Source organism: Brassica oleracea, chromosome C5, assembly GCF_000695525.1.
Source record: "Brassica oleracea var. oleracea cultivar TO1000 chromosome C5, BOL, whole genome shotgun sequence".
In the NCBI taxonomy this organism is placed as follows: domain Eukaryota; kingdom Viridiplantae; phylum Streptophyta; class Magnoliopsida; order Brassicales; family Brassicaceae; genus Brassica; species Brassica oleracea.
Window position 1 is genome coordinate 2,348,282 of NC_027752.1, and position 21,117 is coordinate 2,369,398.

At 34.9% G+C, this 21,117-nt stretch overlaps 3 protein-coding genes across 3 annotated transcripts; 2 read left to right on the forward strand and 1 right to left on the reverse strand.

Annotated features, from left to right (window-relative positions):
• Positions 1-3,308: 3,308 nt before the first annotated feature.
• On the forward strand, positions 3,309-7,034 carry LOC106295278 (acyl-coenzyme A oxidase 3, peroxisomal). The gene is made up of 13 exons (XM_013731133.1): positions 3,309-3,859; positions 4,327-4,444; positions 4,528-4,635; positions 4,723-4,895; positions 4,987-5,086; positions 5,167-5,241; positions 5,343-5,473; positions 5,544-5,679; positions 5,759-5,878; positions 5,957-6,103; positions 6,203-6,307; positions 6,386-6,487; positions 6,622-7,034. The coding sequence occupies exons 1-13, from the start codon at positions 3,390-3,392 to the stop codon at positions 6,862-6,864; spliced, it is 2,028 nt and encodes a 675-aa protein (XP_013586587.1). The 5' UTR covers positions 3,309-3,389; the 3' UTR covers positions 6,865-7,034.
• A 382-nt stretch (positions 7,035-7,416) lies between these two features.
• LOC106295281 (delta-9 desaturase-like 5 protein) lies at positions 7,417-8,763 on the reverse strand. Its single transcript, XM_013731137.1, has 5 exons — positions 8,452-8,763; positions 8,177-8,317; positions 7,969-8,109; positions 7,709-7,815; positions 7,417-7,615 (listed from the first exon to the last, which is right to left on the reverse strand). The coding sequence occupies exons 1-5, from the start codon at positions 8,761-8,763 to the stop codon at positions 7,417-7,419; spliced, it is 900 nt and encodes a 299-aa protein (XP_013586591.1).
• Positions 8,764-10,068: 1,305 nt separating this feature from the next.
• On the forward strand, positions 10,069-13,815 carry LOC106295279 (putative acyl-coenzyme A oxidase 3.2, peroxisomal). The gene is made up of 13 exons (XM_013731135.1): positions 10,069-10,538; positions 10,613-10,730; positions 10,803-10,910; positions 10,996-11,168; positions 11,245-11,344; positions 11,427-11,501; positions 11,577-11,707; positions 11,786-11,921; positions 12,008-12,127; positions 12,214-12,360; positions 12,453-12,557; positions 12,639-12,740; positions 13,579-13,815. The coding sequence occupies exons 1-13, from the start codon at positions 10,069-10,071 to the stop codon at positions 13,813-13,815; spliced, it is 2,022 nt and encodes a 673-aa protein (XP_013586589.1).
• Positions 13,816-21,117: the final 7,302 nt, after the last annotated feature.

The window sequence follows — 21,117 nt, forward strand, 5'->3', positions numbered from 1 at the left end:
AATCTGAAATCCAACATGGGTTTAAGAGGAATCATGGAGATTAGTGAGTAATCACTCTTTGAATTCATGGGTTAGGGAGATTAAGGGTGATTAGGTTAGAACTAGGATGTTTTAGTGTAGATCATTCATATTTCCTTGCTAACAGAGTGAACATAATGCATCTTCTGAGTTGGCCACTCAGTTGTTGATCCTTAGGCATTTCTCACCCGAAAGGTGTTCGAGGAAATGTCCGAGACAACTCTTCTAAGTTTTTAGCATACTTTGCCAAAGACATTTGTTGTTAGAGGTGCTAAGATAGCCATTGGACTTGCTAGTTATGATTGCTTTCATATTATTCAACCAAAGACATTTGATGTTTGAATTGTGTTAGTAAATGAACATTCATCTAGACATAGAGTTTGTTTAGGATCGTTTGCCATCCTTAGTTCGAAACTTGATCACCCGAGGTTTAATCCCTATATCCATGAGTTCTCTTTTCTCATAGTTAAGAAAGTATCATTTAGTTATTCCTTTTAGTTAGTTATAGTTTAAAAACCCTTTTAAAAACCATTGGTTGCACGTAGATTAAGTGATTACTTGCATTCTCAGTGCTTTCATATCTCTTAGAACTGGTTCGACAATTATTTATACTACAACATTTGTCTTACGAGCTTTGAAAACTCTTAATATCAGAAGTATATCAAAAGCCTGAGAAGGAATAGCCTAGATGATAAGTCTAGGGTTTTTTATGTTTTGTTTACTAATTGGTGTTTTGGATCTAATAGGGTTGAAATATTTTGTAAACGGTATTAGTTAATCTTGTGATGTTTGGTATCAATTTTTGCAACCAGTATATATGCAACATGGTGATTTTTTTTTTGTACTAAGAGATCATAAGCGATCAACGTCATCAGAGAAACAAGGGAGTCGTCAGAATGTATGGATTAATTCAATGAAAGCTAACATTCTAACCACTAATACATGTGCGAGTACATATATAATTATATATAATAGGTAATATGAAATTTCAACCATTCTTAATGTATTAAGAGAGGAAATGTACTAAATATATAGTGTATAGCAAACAATTCATATCATGGGAATCACATACCTACGAGTGCATATATATATATATATATATATAGATAGAGACCACTTTTCTAAAGAACGGCTTGCACGGCCGTACGTACGTATCTAAACTTTGCGTGGAAGAGCATGATTATTGGGATTCTTAGAATGAGTTTTTTATCAGAATATAAGAATTTGTCTCTTAATTTTTAAATAAAAAAATTAAGAAGCGGCTCTTAGAGCACCAGCAATGTCGATACTCTCGGCTCGATAACCCAGGTAAGTTTTTTAGATTATTATTATTATTTTTTTCAGCTTAAAAAAAAGGAGCCAATCGCGGATTTTCACGTGGCGATGGGATCCGCACACATCAACGAATCTGTCGGAAAATTGATCCTTAGCTAAGGACTACAAGAGACTAATTTGGCACAGATTCTTAAATTTTAAGAGTCCCACATATTATTATAATAACTTAATGTTAAGAACTCTTACAACTCTTATTTAAGAACCGATTCTTAGCTTTTTTTAATTAAAAGTTAAGAGACGGGTTCTTATATTCCGGTAAGAATTTCACCCTAAGAACACCCCAATAATCATGATTAAGTTTTCCGTATCAAATTCTTCAATTTGGTAATACTATACGGCCAAACCAAAATTTTAAACATTTGGTAAGTCTTAATGGGCCAGATCATTTTAAAGCACAAACTAGGTGAATCAAATAATGAATATAGATATTAGTTTATAGCGATGTGGCAACTGGCACGTCTCCGACACTTTTATATTATTACTTTTCATGAAAACATATATATTTAAATTAGTTCTTAGTTATCTATACACGAGAAAGAAATAAAATGTTAACTCTTAAATTATAAAAATTAAAATTCAATATTTATATGTAAATATTGTTATATAAATACATTTAAGCAGAAAATATATTTACCGTATATACATCCGTATAGATAATTAGGTGATATACATTAGTTTGTTGTCTGGCTAGCGTATAGCGTATTTTAGAATATTGATACAGACACAATTCACAAATAAGCAAGTGATAATTTAGAGAAAAACTATCCTTTTACAAACCTCTTGGCTCTTTCCTCCCGTCTTTTCCTTTCATTTCTGGGTTAACATCTGGAGATACGTTTTTATATTAATAAATAAAGGATAATGGTGCACAAAGAGTCTAATGAACATGAAAAGATAGTTGGCTAAAATAAAGAAAAAGGTGTTTGGATGATTAAGAAATTTTAGGTTATTAACATCCCATATTGTGTAGGCATAGTGTCTTTAGGCAATATATATGTGAGGCGGCAATTCTTCATTTTTTAGGTAGTTTTTGGATGTGAATTAGGCTTATCTATCTACGTAAACAGTTTTCTATTTATGTAGCATGTATAAGTAACCCATATTGATGTGTTATATCCAAGATGTTGGGATTGAGTTATTTCCATTGAACCGTTTTCCACCGACATCTCGAGAAGGGCTATTAACATTCCACATCGTGTGGTTGTAGTGTCCTTGAGCAATATATATGTGATGTGGTAATCTTCCACTTTTGAATTAGTTTTTGCATGTAAGTTAAGCATATCACTAATATAGATTACTCATAATAAAGAACAATAACAACTAGGAAATCAGTAAAGAAAATGATTTTTTACATAGTATTTGATTTTTATTAATTATAATGTGAAACTATAATTAATTCCTATAAGTTGTTACTACTATTTTCATTATTTTGGATGGAAACAGACAGATTATGAATACTATAAGAAGTACTTATTTTTTATGGAGGAATAACTGAACTTTAGTAAACTAACAAGGCATGATATGTAGCATGGAATTAAACTGTAATATAAAACTAACTAGTTGTGTTTTTCAAACTAATATAATGGCTTGATTAATGTAGTATGGGATTAAGTTTGAAGATAAACTAATGGGACAGTGGCTAAATTAATAATGCTTGCGGCGGGACCAATAAAAATACTAAATGGTCTTTTATTATATGAATTTATATAGACCGACCGGTATGGCAAATAATTAAAACCAAATGTCAAAATCACACGAGTTTTCTTTGGTTAGTTTTCGATCCACGACGATGGGCCGAATAAGTAGGGTTAAGAAAGATGATCCAACGGCTGAGACTTAATCACAAAGTTACAAAAAGTCAAACCACCTTATCGCGATTACAATTCGTAGTTCCCAAGGAGATGGATTTGTGGGGTCCACAAAAAATAGTTTAATTAACAACTTCTTCTTCTTCCTTCAGACAAGACCGTGTCTTTAAAAACAAACAATCGAAATTGGCAGCCACCACAAACAAACGTGTAATCATCGGAATCTCAATGTCGGAAAATCGCGCACTCCAGCGAGCCAATATCCTCGCCAACCACATCCTCCGATCGCCTCCTCTTCCCTCCTCCCTCTCCCTCGCGCGCGAGGTATGTCTCCAGTACTCTCCTCCGGAGCTCAACGAGAGCTACGGATTCGACGTCAAGGAGATGAGGAGACTGCTCGACGGGCACAACACGGAGGATCGCGATTGGCTCTACGGTCTCATGATGCAGAGCAACCTGTTTAACCGGAAGGAAAGAGGAGGGAAGATCTTCGTGTCTCCCGATTACAATCAGACGATGGAGCAGCAGCGAGAGATCACCATGAAGCGGATCTGGTACTTACTCGAGAAGGGAGTTTACAGAGGATGGTTGACGGGTTCGGGTCCTGAGGCTGAGCTCAAGAAGTTAGCTCTGCTCGAGGTTTGCGGGATCTATGATCATTCCCTCTCCATCAAGCTCGGTGTTCATTTCTTCTTGTGGTATGTTTCAATCTACACATGCGTAGTTTCTAGTTTTAGTAATAAGGAATAAGGAATGCTAAGACAGAACCAGTTGATTGGAGTATTGTCGTTTTGTCCTTTTAGTTGAAACCAATGCTTAAGAAATCATCTGTCCTTAATTAGACGTTTTATAGGGAATTTTTTGATTAGGCTGATGTCTAAGACCGATTTTTTGAACGCTTATAAAGATTTTTATTATGAACTTTCAAGAAAAGGTCATTTCATCTGGATTCGATTTGTCGCCTAGTGCGCCATCTAGACCAATTTTTAAGAACATTGGTTCAAACCCATTGATGGAGTTTAAGTAACTTGATCTCTGCATTATTTCATATGAACATTGATTAGTTTGTGCTTTGGTTGATTGATATACACATTTATTGAAAAAATAAATCTTGAGATCTAATATGTAAATTTAAAAGTTTTTTAATTTTTATGTGATACTTCAGGGGTAATGCTGTGAAGTTCTTTGGAACAAAGCGTCACCACGAGAAGTGGCTGAAAAACACCGAAGATTATATTGTCAAGGGCTGTTTTGCAATGACTGAGTTAGGCCATGGCAGTAATGTAATGATATTTCAGTTGCAAACTATTTATATATGTCTATGTGATTGTCCATGGCTATAATAATTTCTATTATTTTTTTACAGGTGAGGGGAATTGAAACAGTGACTACTTATGACCCAAGAACCGGTGAGTTTGTGATAAACACTCCTTGTGAATCTGCTCAGAAGTATTGGATCGGTGGTGCAGCTAAAGTAAGTAGACCATATATGTCATTTAGTTTCTTCTCTATCTGATTTTATCAGATTCTAACTTTGTATTACTTTTTTTTTTTTTTTCAGCATGCAACCCACACAATAGTCTTTTCACAACTTAATATCAACGGAACCAACCAGGGAGTTCACGCCTTCATAGCTCAAATTAGGGATGAAGATGGCACCATATGTCCTAACATCCGTGTTGCCGACTGTGGACACAAAATTGGATTAAACGGTGTTGACAACGGCCGAATCTGGTACTCCACACACAACTCACTGTTCTGTAATTTTTTTACATTATACTAAGGCTGTTGTTTTATTCATGGAAGATTGAAATATGATTAACAGGTTTGACAATCTTCGGATTCCAAGAGAGAATTTACTTAACTCGGTTGCTGATGTCTCGCCTGATGGAGAGTATGTTAGTGCAATCAAAGATCCTGATCAGGTAAACGCTACACCTTTGGGACCATTTTTATAATATGCTTGTGGAGTTGTAGTGACAATGTTCTCCAATTTTATTTTCAGAGATTTGGAGCATTCATGGCCCCTTTGACCTCTGGTAGAGTCACAATTGCATCAAGTGCAATTTATTCTGCAAAGGTATTTGATCTCTTATTTCAAACATTTTGTGATAATATGATGACACAGACTGTTTCAGGAATAAATGTAACTGATTAAGAATTTTTTTTTAACTGTGAAAGGTTGGATTAGCTATTGCTTTAAGGTACTCGCTTTCAAGAAGAGCCTTCTCTCTTACAGCCAATGGTCCTGAAGTGCTCCTTCTTGATTATCCAAGCCATCAAAGGCGACTGCTACCTCTCCTAGCAAAGACGTAAGCATCTTTATGAGTTGTGACTATTAATAAATAACATAGATAACCATACTTACCGTTTCTATAACAGATATGCTATGAGTTTTGCTGCAAATGACTTGAAGATGATTTACGTGAAGAGGACACCTGAAACCAACAAAGCCATACATGTTGTCTCGAGTGGACTCAAAGCTGTTCTCACCTGGCACAATATGCACACGCTTCAGGTTAGAACCGATATACCGTTTATGTGAAAAGCCTCCTATGAGCTACACACTAAGGTGATTCTTTTTTGTACTTTCTAAGGAATGCCGTGAAGCTGTTGGAGGGCAAGGTGTGAAAACAGAGAATCTAGTTGGTCAACTGAAAGGTGAATTTGATGTGCAGACTACATTTGAGGGTGACAACAATGTATTGATGCAGCAGGTAAGGCTAAGGCACAAGATTGTGAAACATGATCTCCTTCTTTTAATGTGACTTATTTGTTGTTATTGTGGAGTTTAGGTGAGCAAAGCACTGTTTGCTGAATATGTATCGTGTAAGAAGAGAAACAAACCTTTCAGAGGGTTGGGATTGGAGCACATGAACAGTTCTCGTCCTGTATTGCCAACTCAGCTCTCATCTTCTACACTCAGATGCAGCCAGTTTCAGGTTATTTGCCTCATAGTTTTTTTTTTCCCTCTTATCATGTCTTTAGACAAACTCGAGTCTTCGCTAAACATCTCTCATATTTTTTTTTGTGGTTGTCAGAAAAATGTGTTCTGCTTAAGAGAAAGAGATCTTCTAGAAAGATTCACTTCTGAAGTTGCGCAGCTTCAAGGGAGGGGAGAGAGTCGAGAGTCCTCTTTCCTCGTGGTAAGCAGCATTTCTTCTCATACAGTCGTGTCTCTCTTCTCCAGACTTTGGTACTAACTCAGTGATGGTGTCTTGCAGAATCATGAACTTGCTGAGGACTTAGGTAAAGCTTTCACAGAGAAAGCAATACTGCAAACTATCTTGGATGCTGAGGCCAAACTACCTGCTGGCTCATCGAAGGTAAGTTAATTTAGTCGTTTACTTTCTCTAAGCACAATAGTTCTTTTCTTTGTGGAGCTGTTGTGTAGACTCATGTTACTCTTATTACCAGAGGAAGTACACTAAGTAGCTCCATGTGTTTTGATGATATATAGGATGTGTTGGGTCTTGTGAGATCAATGTACGCATTGATCAGCATTGAAGAAGATCCGTCGTTCTTGAGATACGGTTACCTCTCAAGGGACAACGTTGGAGATGTGAGGAGAGAGGTTTCTAAGCTCTGCGGAGAGGTTAGACCTCACGCGCTTGCACTGGTTACTTCATTCGGGATTCCAGACGCGTTCTTGGGACCCATTGCGTTCAACTGGGTCGAAGCCAACGCTTGGTCTTCAGTTTAGTTTCTACGAATAATAACCTCTTCCAATAATCCACGTCTGTGTTCTTTAATATTTTTTCTGAAAACTGTGGTTTTATGCTCTTGGTAATAAAACGGGGTATGTAATATGTATCCACGGTTTAGTCTTTTACCCAAACTGGTCCAGATCATAATATGGAGTAACTTTTATTTCTCTGATTGTTAACCGGAGTTTTTTTGGTGCAGTTACTCTGTACATAATTGGGTTGATTGATAATATATGACATTGACATACGAATATGTGCGACTAGTAAGATCCAAATATTCATTTTAAACACATACTATTTAACTAATGATTCAAGAATATACTTGATCAAAGAAATTTAAGTCTATTATAAGAGTGGAAAACATTCATTTATTGGAATACATTAATTTGGAAAAGAGAAACAAATAACCATAATCTTGAACTTATTTTAATTCTCTCTAGTCGTTGTTACTATAGAACTTAGAAACTAGATCACTTATAATAAGTTCTGACTACTGCCTCATGCGATAATTCAAATCTTATAAGATTATGATTAATTAAAATAAAACATCAACGAGCGAGAGCCAACTTCTGTTTTTGAGATTCCGAAGGCAATTTCACATCTGTGGCTAATCCGAGAACCTCAAATAGTCGAATGAGGTACCAAGTGATATCTATCTGCCACCACTCCAGTCCTTGCCTCGCCGACCACTCAAACGCGTGGTGATTGTTGTGCCAACTATCTCCCATCGTAACTAAGCTTAGCCACCTTCATTATATTCACAAGATACTCAAACAGTGTTTTGAAAAAAGTAAACAAGATAATTAAATATGGTTAGGAGAATTCTTAATATTATATTACCAAACGTTATGAGATGTGTCGTTAGTCTTCCACGGCCTCGAACCCCAAGTATGGCCTACCGAGGCTACGAGCCATGTCACGTGGTACCCTAGTACACCTCCAACACCCTGTCATCAAATATCATCGTACCAATTTTTTATTATTGTACCCAAAAAGTTATATCAAGATGTTTCATGCATGGTATTCTTTTAACTACGTACTAGTTAACGTTTCTTGCTTATTATTCAGCAAAAATAGAAAAAAAAAAAAAAAAAGATTACCCCTCCGCATGTAAGGTAAGGTAAACCACCGTAGAGATAGAGGACGGTCCAATACATTAAGACTTGGAGACCAATTGTCTTTCGTAGAAACCTATAGAACCATTGCTTCTTCAAGTCCATCACGTTGTTACGTCCACCACACTGTTACAGTAATTTGCATTGTTACAAACAATAACATAAGTCATACAATGAAGAAAATATACGTTACCTTATCTTTTATATAAAGGGTGTCAAATATCCACATGATATGGCTGAACAAAAGTCCTTCCTTAGGGCTATGTGGGTCGCGGTCCGTATCACTGAACTGGTGGTGGAACCTATGTATGCTCACCCAATCTAGTGGATCACCCTGGAAATATTAAATATTCTTTCTCTAATCATACTTCAAATAAAAATAAGCATTTGATATATATATACATATAATGATAGTAATTAATCGGTTTGGTTGAGAGTAAAAATATAAACAATAAATAGAGTTTTGACCTGAAGAGCGAAAACAGCAGCGTAAGCAAAAGGATATTCAAGCCATTTCGGGAGCTTAAAGCTCCCATGAGACAAGTTCCTATGGTACGAGAATGTGATGAGCAGGTTAGTCACTGCGGCGAGAATCAGACCGAACCGTAATGCTTCCCATTTGTAGTTAAATGGCGCCAGGAGACACCAAAAGTGCACAGTCGTGACGGTTAACGCTCTTGCTATATCAGCCGACGTCCAATATCTCTGAAAATATGGTTTTTTCTCTTTACGCACCATGTCGCTTTGGCTAGAGCCATCGTCTCTAATGGGATTACACATAACAAAAACCCTAGAGGAGTTGCACTTGTTTTAGTTGTAACTTATGAAGTTGTATGAACATAAACAAGATTGAGGGTATATATGGGCTAATGTTGTTGCGTTACGTCCACCTTGTTAAATGACTCTTCTTAAATGCTCTCTAACTACATTTTTAAATTTAATCTTTACTATCATGGTAGCATCACATGTTTTCACCCATTCCAACACCTCAACAAGGTTTTTAATAGCCTATACCTTAATAATTTACCATTATTAAATAGAAAAGATCATTAATTGGTCCGTACTTGAGTAAATTACGGCATTTCTACTTACCAGCCAACACTTAAATTGGGTTCTCTCCAAATGGGGAATTAACTAATAAAGCCCTAACGGCCGAAAGCCATTTCTTAGACCAATTTTCTTTATATATTTAGATCATTTAAATACGCAACGTAGCAAACGCTACTTAAAATCTGGTTAGTTAGTCCTTTTTTTTGTTAGTTAGTCCAAACATTAAAATTTACACTGTTAAAAAAATTACGATGTCATTGTCATGCCTATCCATTTCATGCAGTAGTAAGCACTTGTGATTGTTTGGTATCTATTAAAAAATATAAACAAAGCTAGCATTTTTTGAAAGATATATCTATTAGAGGTTACAGTAACGATATCATTACACATATATCAATTTATTTTCAAAAGTAACAATCGCAGAGTTAATGGAAGAAATACAAATCCATGTCACCAGAATATGATTAGCACCCAAAAATGTGGTTGAACGCTAAGCATATTTATAATCTAAAAAACAAACTGAACGTAATTTAACCTCTCTTGACTAACAAGTATCCCAAATCTGAGCTTTGACAGATTTGTGGGATAAGACCCATAACTTCTGCCTCTTCACTACTTTAATTTGGTTCAGATTGTATTCTCTTGTATTGGCTTTATTGGGCTAAGACCCATAACTTCTGCCTAATTTTCTTTATTTTCTTAAACTGGTGTATGCTATTGGTGGTAATACAAAATTAAGGGGTATGTGATACATACTTGATACTACTAATATATATCTCCCAAGAAACCAAGCAATGGTCATGTTAAAATGGGACATGATCCTATTTAATCGCGTAATTAAAGTAGAATAAATACAGTATCTCAGCAGATGCTTACGGAAAGGGATTAAAACAAGAGATGAAATTTTCTTCTGACACACGAAAGTAATCTTTACTTAGAGGTCAACGCTCAGAAATATACTTCAACTGACTCTCTCACTCCCTCATTCTCGGGAACGTAGTGGAAGTGAGACCTGATCTCGTCGGAACCCCTAGAATGTCGGAAAATTGCGCACTCCGGCGAGCTAACGTTCTCGCTAATCACATACTCCAGTCACCTCCTCAGCCTTCGAACATCTCCCTCGCGCGCGAGGCATGCTTGCAGTACACTCCACCGGAGGTCAACGAGAGCTATGGCTTCCAAGTCAAGGAGATGAGAAAACTCCTCGACGGACACAACTTGGAGGACAGAGACTGGCTTTACGGGATCATCATACAGAGCAATCTGTTCAACAGGAAGATAAGAGGAGGCAAGGTGTTCGTGTCGCCTGATTACAATGAGACCATGGAGCAGCAGCGCGAGATCAGTATGAAGCGGATCTTGCACTTGCTGGAGAAAGGTGTCTTTAAAGGATGGTTAACGGAGACAGGTCCTGAAGCTGAGCTCAAGAAGTTTGCTCTCTACGAGGTTTGCGGGATGTATGATTACTCCCTATCCGCCAAACTCGGTGTTCATTTCTTGTTATGGTATGCTCAAGAAATAAAAATGAATAACAACATGCTTTTATATTCATTTCATATGACATGATTTTTATGCTCAGGGGTAATGCTATTAAGTTCTTTGGGACAAAGAGGCATCATGAGAAGTGGCTGAAACACACTGAAGATTATCTTGTCAAGGGCTGCTTTGCAATGACTGAGTTAGGCCATGGAAGTAATGTAAGAGAATTATATTTTCTGCACATGTGACAACTATATAACTTGGTGATCTTTTGATTTTAATGGTTTCAGGTGAAGGGAATTGAAACAGTGACTACTTATGACCCAAGAACTGAGGAGTTTGTGATAAACACTCCTTGCGAATCTGCTCAGAAGTACTGGATCGGTGAGGCAGCTATTGTAAGTAGTTTGTATGCTTCAAAACTCTTTTTTTTTCTTTCTCTACACTGATATTCCATCCATATACTAACTTTTGGTTGTTCAGCATGCAAACCATGCAATTGTCATTTCTCAGCTTGAGATAAACGAAACCAACCAAGGGATTCATGTATTTATAGCTCAGATCCGAGATCAAGATGGGAACATATGTCCAAACATCCGCATTGCTGACTGTGGCCACAAGATTGGTTTGAATGGTGTTGACAATGGCCGGATATGGTTAGTAGTACACACGGCTCAATGTCATTTCATGTACCTTATAATCCTTCTTTGAAGATTGCAATATTCATTATAGGTTTGACAATCTTCGGATCCCAAGAGAGAATCTACTGAACTCAGTCGCTGATGTTTCACCTGATGGAGAGTATGTTAGCGCTATTAAAAATCCTGATCAGGTAGGTGCTAAAACCATGGTTAGGAAACTTTATATTGTTTTGTGGAGTTTCAGTGAAACAATGTTTTCAATTTTTATTTCAGAGATTTGGAGCATTCTTGGCCCCTTTGACCTCTGGTCGTGTCACCATTGCTTCATGTGCAATTTACTCTGCAAAGGTACATGTTTCAGCAGTCCTATCTTCTGTGAGAATCAACTTGACTATACTTACTAAGATTCTTAATATGTGGCAGGTGGGATTAGCTGTTGCTATAAGATACTCACTATCAAGAAGAACCTTCTCTGCTGTAGCCACTGGTCCTGAAGTGCTCCTTCTTGATTATCCAAGCCATCAAAGACGACTTTTACCACTCCTTGCAAAGACGTAAGGATCTTTATGACTACTACTATGTGATCCCTCTTGGAAGATTATTTTATGTTAACTGAATCTTATGTACACTAGATATGCTATGAGTTTTGCGGCAAATGACATGAAGATGATGTACGTGAAGAGGACACCTGAGACCAACAAAGAGATTCATGTTGTCTCAATGGGACTAAAAGCTCTTCTCACCTGGCACAATATGCGAACCCTTCAGGTGTCTTATCAAAACTTTCATGTGAGAAAGCTCAAATGGGCCATACTGATGTTATTTTAATTTTTTTGCTTGTTTTTTTTTTCAAGGAATGTCGTGAGGCTTGTGGAGGGCAAGGTGTGAAAACAGAGAATCGAGTTGGTCATTTAAAAGGCGACTACGATGTGCAGACTACATTTGAAGGTGACAATAATGTTCTGATGCAGCAGGTAAGGCTAATGAACATAATCAGTGCTCTAGTTTTCCCATGTTTTGACTATACAATGTTTCTTATTGGTTCTTATGTGGAGTTTAGGTAAGCAAGGCACTTTTTGCTGAGTATGTGTCGTGTAAGAAGAGGAACAAACCTTTCAAAGGATTGGGATTGGAACACATGAACAGTCCTCTTCCTGTATTGCCTACTCAACTCACATCTTCTACCCTCAGATGTAGCCACTTCCAGGTCATAATCACTCATATTCCTCTAAACAATTTTATTTAGATGAATTCAACTTTTTTTTTATCAAACATCACTTGTATTTTTTTCCGTAGCAGAAAAATGTATTCTGCTTAAGAGAGCGAGATCTTCTAGAAAGATATACTTGTGAAGTTGCAGAGCTTCAAGAGAGAGGAGAAAGCAGAGAGTTGTCCTTCCTCTTGGTTAGCATTCTCACAAAACATTTGGTTGCATATACTAATGGAATTCTCTCCTCATTTTCTACATCTCCTCTATGCTTGCAGAGTCATCAACTTTCTGAAGATCTAAGTAAAGCTTTCGCGGAAAAAGCAATCCTACAAGCCGTTTTGGATGCTGAAGCCAAACTGCCTGCTGGCTCCATTAAGGTAAACAAGGTCACCGTTAGCCATGGCCGGTTCTTCGCACAACCTTGCCTAACCTCCAAATTTTAAAGGTCTATTTTACGTAAATAGCATGCGCACCAAATTATCAAAAAAAAAAATTTATTAAGATTAATTTAAAAATGTTTATAGCACCCTGGCTGAACCATAATTTTCACTACTCTGAGCACAATATATTATTAGACAATATGAGAGTAAAGAACTATTTCAATACTCCAAGACCATCATTAACGCAGGGTTCTTGGTACATGGTTCTTAGCAGAATATGAGAACACAACTCTTAACTTTTAACTGGAAAAGTTAAGAGTCGGCTCTTAAATCTCTTATTTAAGAGCCGACTCTTAGCATTTTCAGTTAAAAATTAAGAGTCGGGTTCTTATATTCCGCTAAGAACCCCGTTCTAAGAACCCCCGTTAATGATGCTAACACAATACTTGATGATCTTTTAGTTTGACTTTTTTTTTGTAACTTATGATCTTTTAATTATGACATTTATTTATAGACTATAAGAGCATGATTAACGGTAAAACTGTTTATGGGGTCCTTAAATTTTTTTTTTTTTGATTTTTTTTTGTCCTAAAACAAAATTGAACCAATCGCGGACCACCACGTGTCGGTGGGGCCCGCAAACAGTGCAAAAACTGGTCTACGATTGATACTTAATTTGCGACTTTGAAACTGTTTTTTAAAGAAAAAGTGGGACCCACACATTAATTTCCTGCAGAAACCGGTTTAGGAAACTACGATAATCATGCTCTAAGGTACGTGAAGACTAAAAGAGGAATCAAACTAAACTAACTGGCACCATGTATTTTGATGATAGGATGTAGTGGGTCTTGTAAGATCAATGTACGCATTGATATGCATGGAAGAAGATCCATCGTTCTTGAGATATGGTTACCATTCAAGGGACAGTGTTGGAGATGTGAGGAGAGAAGTTTCTAAGCTTTGCATAGAGCTTAGACCACACGCGCTTGCCCTTGTCACTTCATTCGGAATACCAGACGCGTTTTTGGGACCGATTGCATTTAACTGGATCGAAGCCAACGCTTGGTCTTGAATATTAATTATGTTGTACTAGAAATAATCCCTTTGATAATTTCAAAACATATTGTTGAAGCTGTCGTATTGCTGTATTACTAGTACTACTAGTAAAATTTATCAGAGGATTATTCTCAGCTTTTGACAGTTCTGTAATAATAACTGACAATTTTTTTTTTTTTGACAAATTACCATTATAAATAACTAGGAAACAAACCCGCGCATCCGCGCGGGCTATTAATATTTTTATTAAAAATTTAAATTATTTATTTTGATAAAATATATATAAGAAAAATTCTTTTAGATAACATTTTTAGTTTATTTTCACAAAAATAACTCTATAAGAAGGAAAATAACCAAAATAGATTTTATTAAATGCTAAATATGCATTTATATCATTAGAGTTAATTAATCAAAGACTTAGGGTTTAAAGTTAAAGAGTGGAGTTTAGGAGATGAATTCAAATTTTTAAAAATAAAAAATAAATATTTAAATTTTCAAAATAAAAAAGACTATTTTGGTCATTTTATTTTTTGAGGGATATTTTTGTGACAAAAACTTAAAAAAGTTATTTGAGAGAATTATTTATTTTTACTTTCTAAAAAATATTATTTTTTCATTTATTTCCCACATATATTAACTATATATTTTTATCTGAAATATAATATACATAAACGAAATTAATATGAATTATTTAAAGTTTTACTTATTTTAATTTTACATTACATTTTTATTTTAAAATACAGATCAACTAAAAATTTATGAACAAATATTGACAAAATTAAATACTCAAAATAAGAAATGCAAAATAACAAAAACCAAAATAACAATTTGTAAACAAATCTATTTACAACTATAAAAAATCAGTATTGAACTTGTTTCCACCGGAATATTATTACAATGTATATCTTTTACATCTATAAAAATATAAGAGTTGCTGAAGATCAAATAGCAGACGACTAATGTTAGTATATTATGTTAAAGAAACGGAAGAGTGCCAGTCGTTCAAAAAAAAAAGAAACAAAGTGCCTTACAAATAGTATAGAGTTTTATACAATTTGATAGTTTTACCAATATATAATTGACAAATGACAACTTTAGAAGAACAAGTTGTGTTGAAAGTAATTAAGGGAATGAAGAGGCTATTTTAAGAGATGTGCTTAGATGAATAGAAGCCTTAATTTTTTAATCTCAATTCTTTCGTAAATCGTAAGTAATTCATATTTAAAATAAAATAATCTAAAACAATTAACTAAATAAATTTATAGAGAATGATGAGACATTAAAAGTGAGATTCCCTCGTATTCTAATCCAAAAATACGAAAAATGAATAAAATTATGATTAGGCAAAAAATGATAGGAGTATAAAATATTATAATACTAAATATATGTTGCATAGAGTTCTCCAAAGATAAGATATTTTAAATTATTATTATTATTATTTTTATTTTTATAGATGACCAGAAAAAAGAACAGCATAATTAAAAAAAAAGAATAATCATTGTAAGAGATTAAATTACTTCAATGAACATATGCTTTTATTTTTGATATGAACCTTACATAAACAATTCACATATGTAGTACTCCCTCCGTTTTTCTTTATTTGACGTTATATAGATTTGCACACCGATTAAGACACTCAGTCCATTATCTTTTATATCATTTATTAATTGAATATATTAATTGAATACCTTGTATCGTAAACACATGAGATATGATAAATACAGGGCAAAGCAGTCTTTTGTCACTATAATTTACATTATTTTCTGAGAACGTCAAATATATAGAAACAAAAAAATTATTCCAAAACGTGATGTAAAAAAAACGGAGGGAGTATCAACCTAGAAAATTAAATTAAATTTTCCTAAGAACCAATCTCGTCTATTTCTAATATGAATTCTAAATGTATTTTTCAGTTTAGAGATAGGTTTCATTTTTATACAATAGCTAAAATTTTATATTTTAAAATCTTATTTTTCATTAACTTCACCACATTTAGTTACTAAATTATATTGTAATATAAAATTTTAAAAATATTTACCTTATTAAGTTTCAAATTTTACAATTGTTTGATAAACTATCTTAGAAATTCAAACAAAAGTAAAATAAACTGTATAAGGAAGAAAAATTAAAAAAATTACTACACCATTTTAAAATCATTTTATACGGCATACTCACATTATATTTATGGTGAAGTTCAATAAATTATTAGATATTATCAATTAACTTTTAAATATTTTTATAATAAACTGTCGAAGATGGTTTTTAATCACATTTATATTTCTTTTTCTTTTATTTTGTGTTTGCGTATTTGAAAAACACAATTTCCCCACCAAAACAATCTCCTATCTATTGAAAATATAACCACACGTGATTTGTTCATGATGTGATATGGTGTTAGCGATATGGTTTTCTGCTCATCAACGTTGATCGTCCAGTGTAAAAATGCGGGATTGAACAAAGATTTGTGCTGTATAAGAAGCATGCTGAGAAGACATATCATCTTTTATTGCATTAATCTTATTAAAATTTGGTAAGATCTAAGTGGAAGATTCACTGATTTTAACTCAAGTCAAAGCTGCTCAAACAGTATCCTTTCTTGTTTTCCCATAGATAGGCTCCGATTGTTACCAATTAAAACCTTAAGTAAATTGAAATTAACATGGTTAGTCTAGGCTTGGGCTTTGGCCCAAGTGGTTTACACGGTAGATCGTAACAGATGATCGGTTCATCCTCTGGCATTAGTCGAAAGGTATTCCAAACTCGGATCAGGCAGTGTGGTAGCCAGTCCACTCTGTAGCACTAAGTGCGTTCTTCCCGAGACCGACCGGATCAGCCGATAGAGTTTATCAAAAATAAAGCTGGGAGATAATATGAACTGTATTTGTTAGATAACAACCTATTATTTTCCTATACCTTCAAGCTGGGAGATAATAGATAATTAAACTGGGAAATATTTTTACAATACGTGTGGTTCAGCAATATTTACAAACCGGTTTGAAATTACAAATAACACAAGAGCGCAAATGTTTAATCATGCTGCAATGGCTGTTATCAAATGGTGAAAAATTGAGCAACAACTGTTACATTAGTTAATAACGAATGCAATGGTTGACTTGAACTTTCGCAAATTTTCGTATATATATTACAATTATTCATTTAAATGGTTTCGCTTTTTCACTTAAGCTTCCAAAAAAAATATTTTCTGCAATTTTGAATTACAATTTTTCATTTCTTTTAAATATATTGATTTTTGAAGTTAAGAGATGTGGCTTGTGAGTTTCTTAGAATTGACATTAAAGATGGCAAGACAAGTCATTTCTGGTTTGATGATTGGCTGGTTAAGGGGAAACTTATTGATGTCACAGGAGCAGCTGGCACCACTTATCTGGGTGTACTGAAACATGCCAAGGTTTGTGATGCAGTGACAGGTAATGAGTGGAACATTAGAGGAAGGAGAAGCCGGAGATTCCATGATCTTTACGATAGTATCTTGGCAATTGCACCCCCTTCACCTAATAAAGGAAGAAATATTATAATGTGGAAACATGGGGATGATGACTACAGGCCTACTTTCTCAGCTGCTAGGACTTGGGATCAACTCAGAGTTAAGCGAACTAAAGTGGAGTGGAGCAGAATGGTCTGGTTCGCACAAGGGGTCCCTCGATAATTCTTTATCACCTGGTTAGCTGTCCAGAACAGGCTGTCAACAGAAGATCGTACGAGAGATTGGGGTATAATGCAGGGTTGTGAGCTTTATGGGGAGAGAGATGAAACAAGAGACCATCTCTTCTTCGCATGTCCATACTCAAACACGATCTGGGAGCCTTTGGCTCGACAGCTTGTGGGAAGAAATATTAATCTGGACTGGGAGTGGACTGTGAACCGATTGCAGCAAATGGGAGGGAAGAGTCTCGACTACATTTTTGCAAAGATGCTGTTTCAAACTATAGTGTATCACATATGACGGGAGAGAAATGCAAGGCGTCATCAACAGAATTGGACCTCTATTGATCAATTGCAACGACGCATAGATAAAGCAGTCAGAAATCGGATATGTTCACTCAGATACAAACCGGGCCACAAACTGGAGGGGTTAATAAGAGGATGGTTTCAAGTCACACTTTAGTGTCCATACCACACTAAGGCTATTCTTTTATTTAAAAAGCATTGTGCGTTTGTAAATAACATTTTTTTTATAGATCAATAAATTTGAAATTTCATCAAAAATAATATATTGATTTAATTTCTTGGCATATTTTGTTTGCTTGATATAAAATTTTATAAAAAAAAATCAATTTGAGTAGATTCAAAATATGAACTTTGAATGAGATGTTATACAGATTGCAATAAACATAGATGTTATACAGATTGAAATAAACGTAGATGTTTTACATCAAGAAAGAAATATTAAAGGAAAGACACTCGTATTAATTATTGATAAGATTTTTGCAAAAAATATTTGTGTTTTTCAACACACATCTCTGTAGACTTGGCATTCAAACATAAATTGTGAACTTGTTTCTTCGAAACTTCAAAAGTCAACCCATACTTCCCCCTGAGCTTAAGATTACCAACAAAATAACAAAAGAAAATGATTTGGACTAAAGACAGCTTTTGCCGAAAATTTAAGAGGCTCTCGATACACCAGAAGTAAATTCTCCTACCTAATTATTATCACTAAGACCAATATTCTCGCATGTACAGATGATACAAAAGGAAGGAGGCACTTACCCGACTGAATCTGGTCCCAAAGCGCGAAATAAACCCTAATTGTTCGGTGAGAAGAAAACATCTTATACTCTCGTTAGACTAAACATATCTACACTCTATGCAACCAGTTAAATCACATCTGTTCCATCTAACGTGGACGACGACCAAAACAAACTTAGTACAATCAGCTTCATATGGACAGAAAATCTTAACCCTTCTCTTTGAATCTCTTGTTAAGTGAAACAAGTTTAGGAGTTGTAAATATTACTTTTGTTTGTGTTTCAACGATGATTCGGTCAAGAAAATTACCTTTTTGATTTGGCGAAACGGTACTAAAGAAGATCAATAAGTTCTTAAGAAAAAATGTTTTCTCATATTAAATAACTCCACATGGTAAATTAGGATATTAGTGGGTTGGGAGACCGTATAAAAGAAGAGATGGCGAGAGAAAAATCAAGACTACGGTGTGGTGAAGACAAGGGAAAAGTTCAGAGAGTGTGACAGTTAGTAGTGGTGGTGAAAACAGACAGGAAAAAATTTGGAGAGGGAGTCACTTGTTTCCATAACAAAAAAAAAACCACAGTAAGTGACGCAAAAAGATGTAGGACAATAAAATTGGATGGGAGAACAATGATTAAGGGAAATGATAAACAAACAATGAACCATAGGACATCTAAGCAAAAATACTGATCGTGTGGACATCTAAGAAGCAGCAGCAAAGAGTAGTGAACAGGAGACACAGCCTATCAGAGAGAGGAACCGTAGTCGGCGGTAGCGCACTCTGGAGATGCGGCTGATATATTTTCTGATTGTTTGTATTTCCACACGATCAATATTTAAAATTAAAGAACAATGTTTGAGTGGAGATACTAACAATCATAAAATACCAAAAAAATGTTCTCTTGAAGACATACCTCCTCTGATTCCTTGTTTGATTAGTAATTTTCACTTGTATGTCCTCTGGTTCTCTTGAAGAAATACCTCCTCGCGTATCAGAAAGAATTTAAAACACCAGAATATACACTCCATCCATCTATTATATATAGGTGCAAAAATTAAGATTCTGAGAAGATACCAAAGACATCTTCAGAAACTAATCAAACAATGAACCAGAGGGTATCAAAGCAAAAATATTGGTAATTGGAGAAACTCGGACAATAAATTTAATAATAAGCAAACTACAGAGAAATAGCAATACCTTATTCTGAATCTGAAAATATCTCTAAAACAGAGAGGGCTATAGACATAAAGATCTGCTGCCATAAAATTAAACTAACGGGTTTGAATGTAAAAGGAGACGGATGGAGATAAGAAGCAGAAGAGAGAACCATCGAAAACTTGAAACAAGTTTGAAAAACTATACAATCTCTTCAATATATAAAATTTAAAAAAACAAATAACTCCTAAAGGAAGATGATGACGTTCCAGTGAAACCCTGAGAGTGAAAAGATACAACTGTTAAGGGAAGATAATTTTTGCAATTTAGGGGACGCCTCTGAAGAGATATGAAGAAGACGTTGTTTGGTAAAATGACTCGATGACGTCATACCCTTCATCTAATACAAAATTATATCCATTGGATTATAATTTTAGGGTAAACTCCACCGTAAAATTATAATTTTTTTTCCTATAAAAAAATGTTGATGTCACCGGACACAAATTGTGGGTTTGCTATTATATATAGATTTGTTACAGAGGTTTTAGTGTATTTGTAGTTTGTACAATGTACTGTACATAGTAAAAACAAAGAGACTTTTTTCTTTTCTTGATAAGAAGAAAAGAGTTGTTCTATGTAGAGATGTTGCTGCTAAAATAAGGCACAAAAAGAAAACAATGACAGGCATTACATAGATGTACTACTGTCAACTTCTTCTGAGAACCTATTTTTATCAAAAAAACAGAAGAAAAAAAAAACAAAACTTCTGAAAACGTATTGAATTTGAGGTTGACTGATAATTTATGACAAACTCAATTGATTTTTCTTCAAAACCATTCGAATTTTTCTGTTAGGTTTATTTATATTACTCTTGAAACTTATAAGATGCAAGTACATACATCTATTTTTAAAAGCAAAATTTCACATATCAGAAATGTAGTACTTGTGTGAGAGTTTTATGAGTTGCATTGCTTAACGTCATGGACCACAATGTTAAATGCATTGCTTACTCTTCTTAACTACTCTTTATATATCTACTTTTTTTTCTTTCATTTCCATCTTTAGTACTATCCTGGCAAGGCACCACATGTTTTCATTGATAACATTCAAATTAATTTTACACCCTCCTCTTCGATGCACCATATATCATGTTTTTTTTTTTTATAACCGTAGTGTGATTCCAAAGGTTTTCTAGGTCCAAGGACTCATCACTGCGAGGCCCGCAGATTCCGCGTTTTCTTACCACTTAAAGCGCTCCGGGTGGCCAAGGGAAATCAAGCCCTTTACCACTAGGCCAAAACCAATTCAGTAAATATATATATATCATGTCGTTGAGACTAATTATTAAGACTCTGTGTATTTGAGTATTAGTAAATGATTCATATCTACCGGCTCTACCCTACCAGCTAACAGTAAAATGGGTCGTCTATGAATGAGGATTTAACTTTTAAA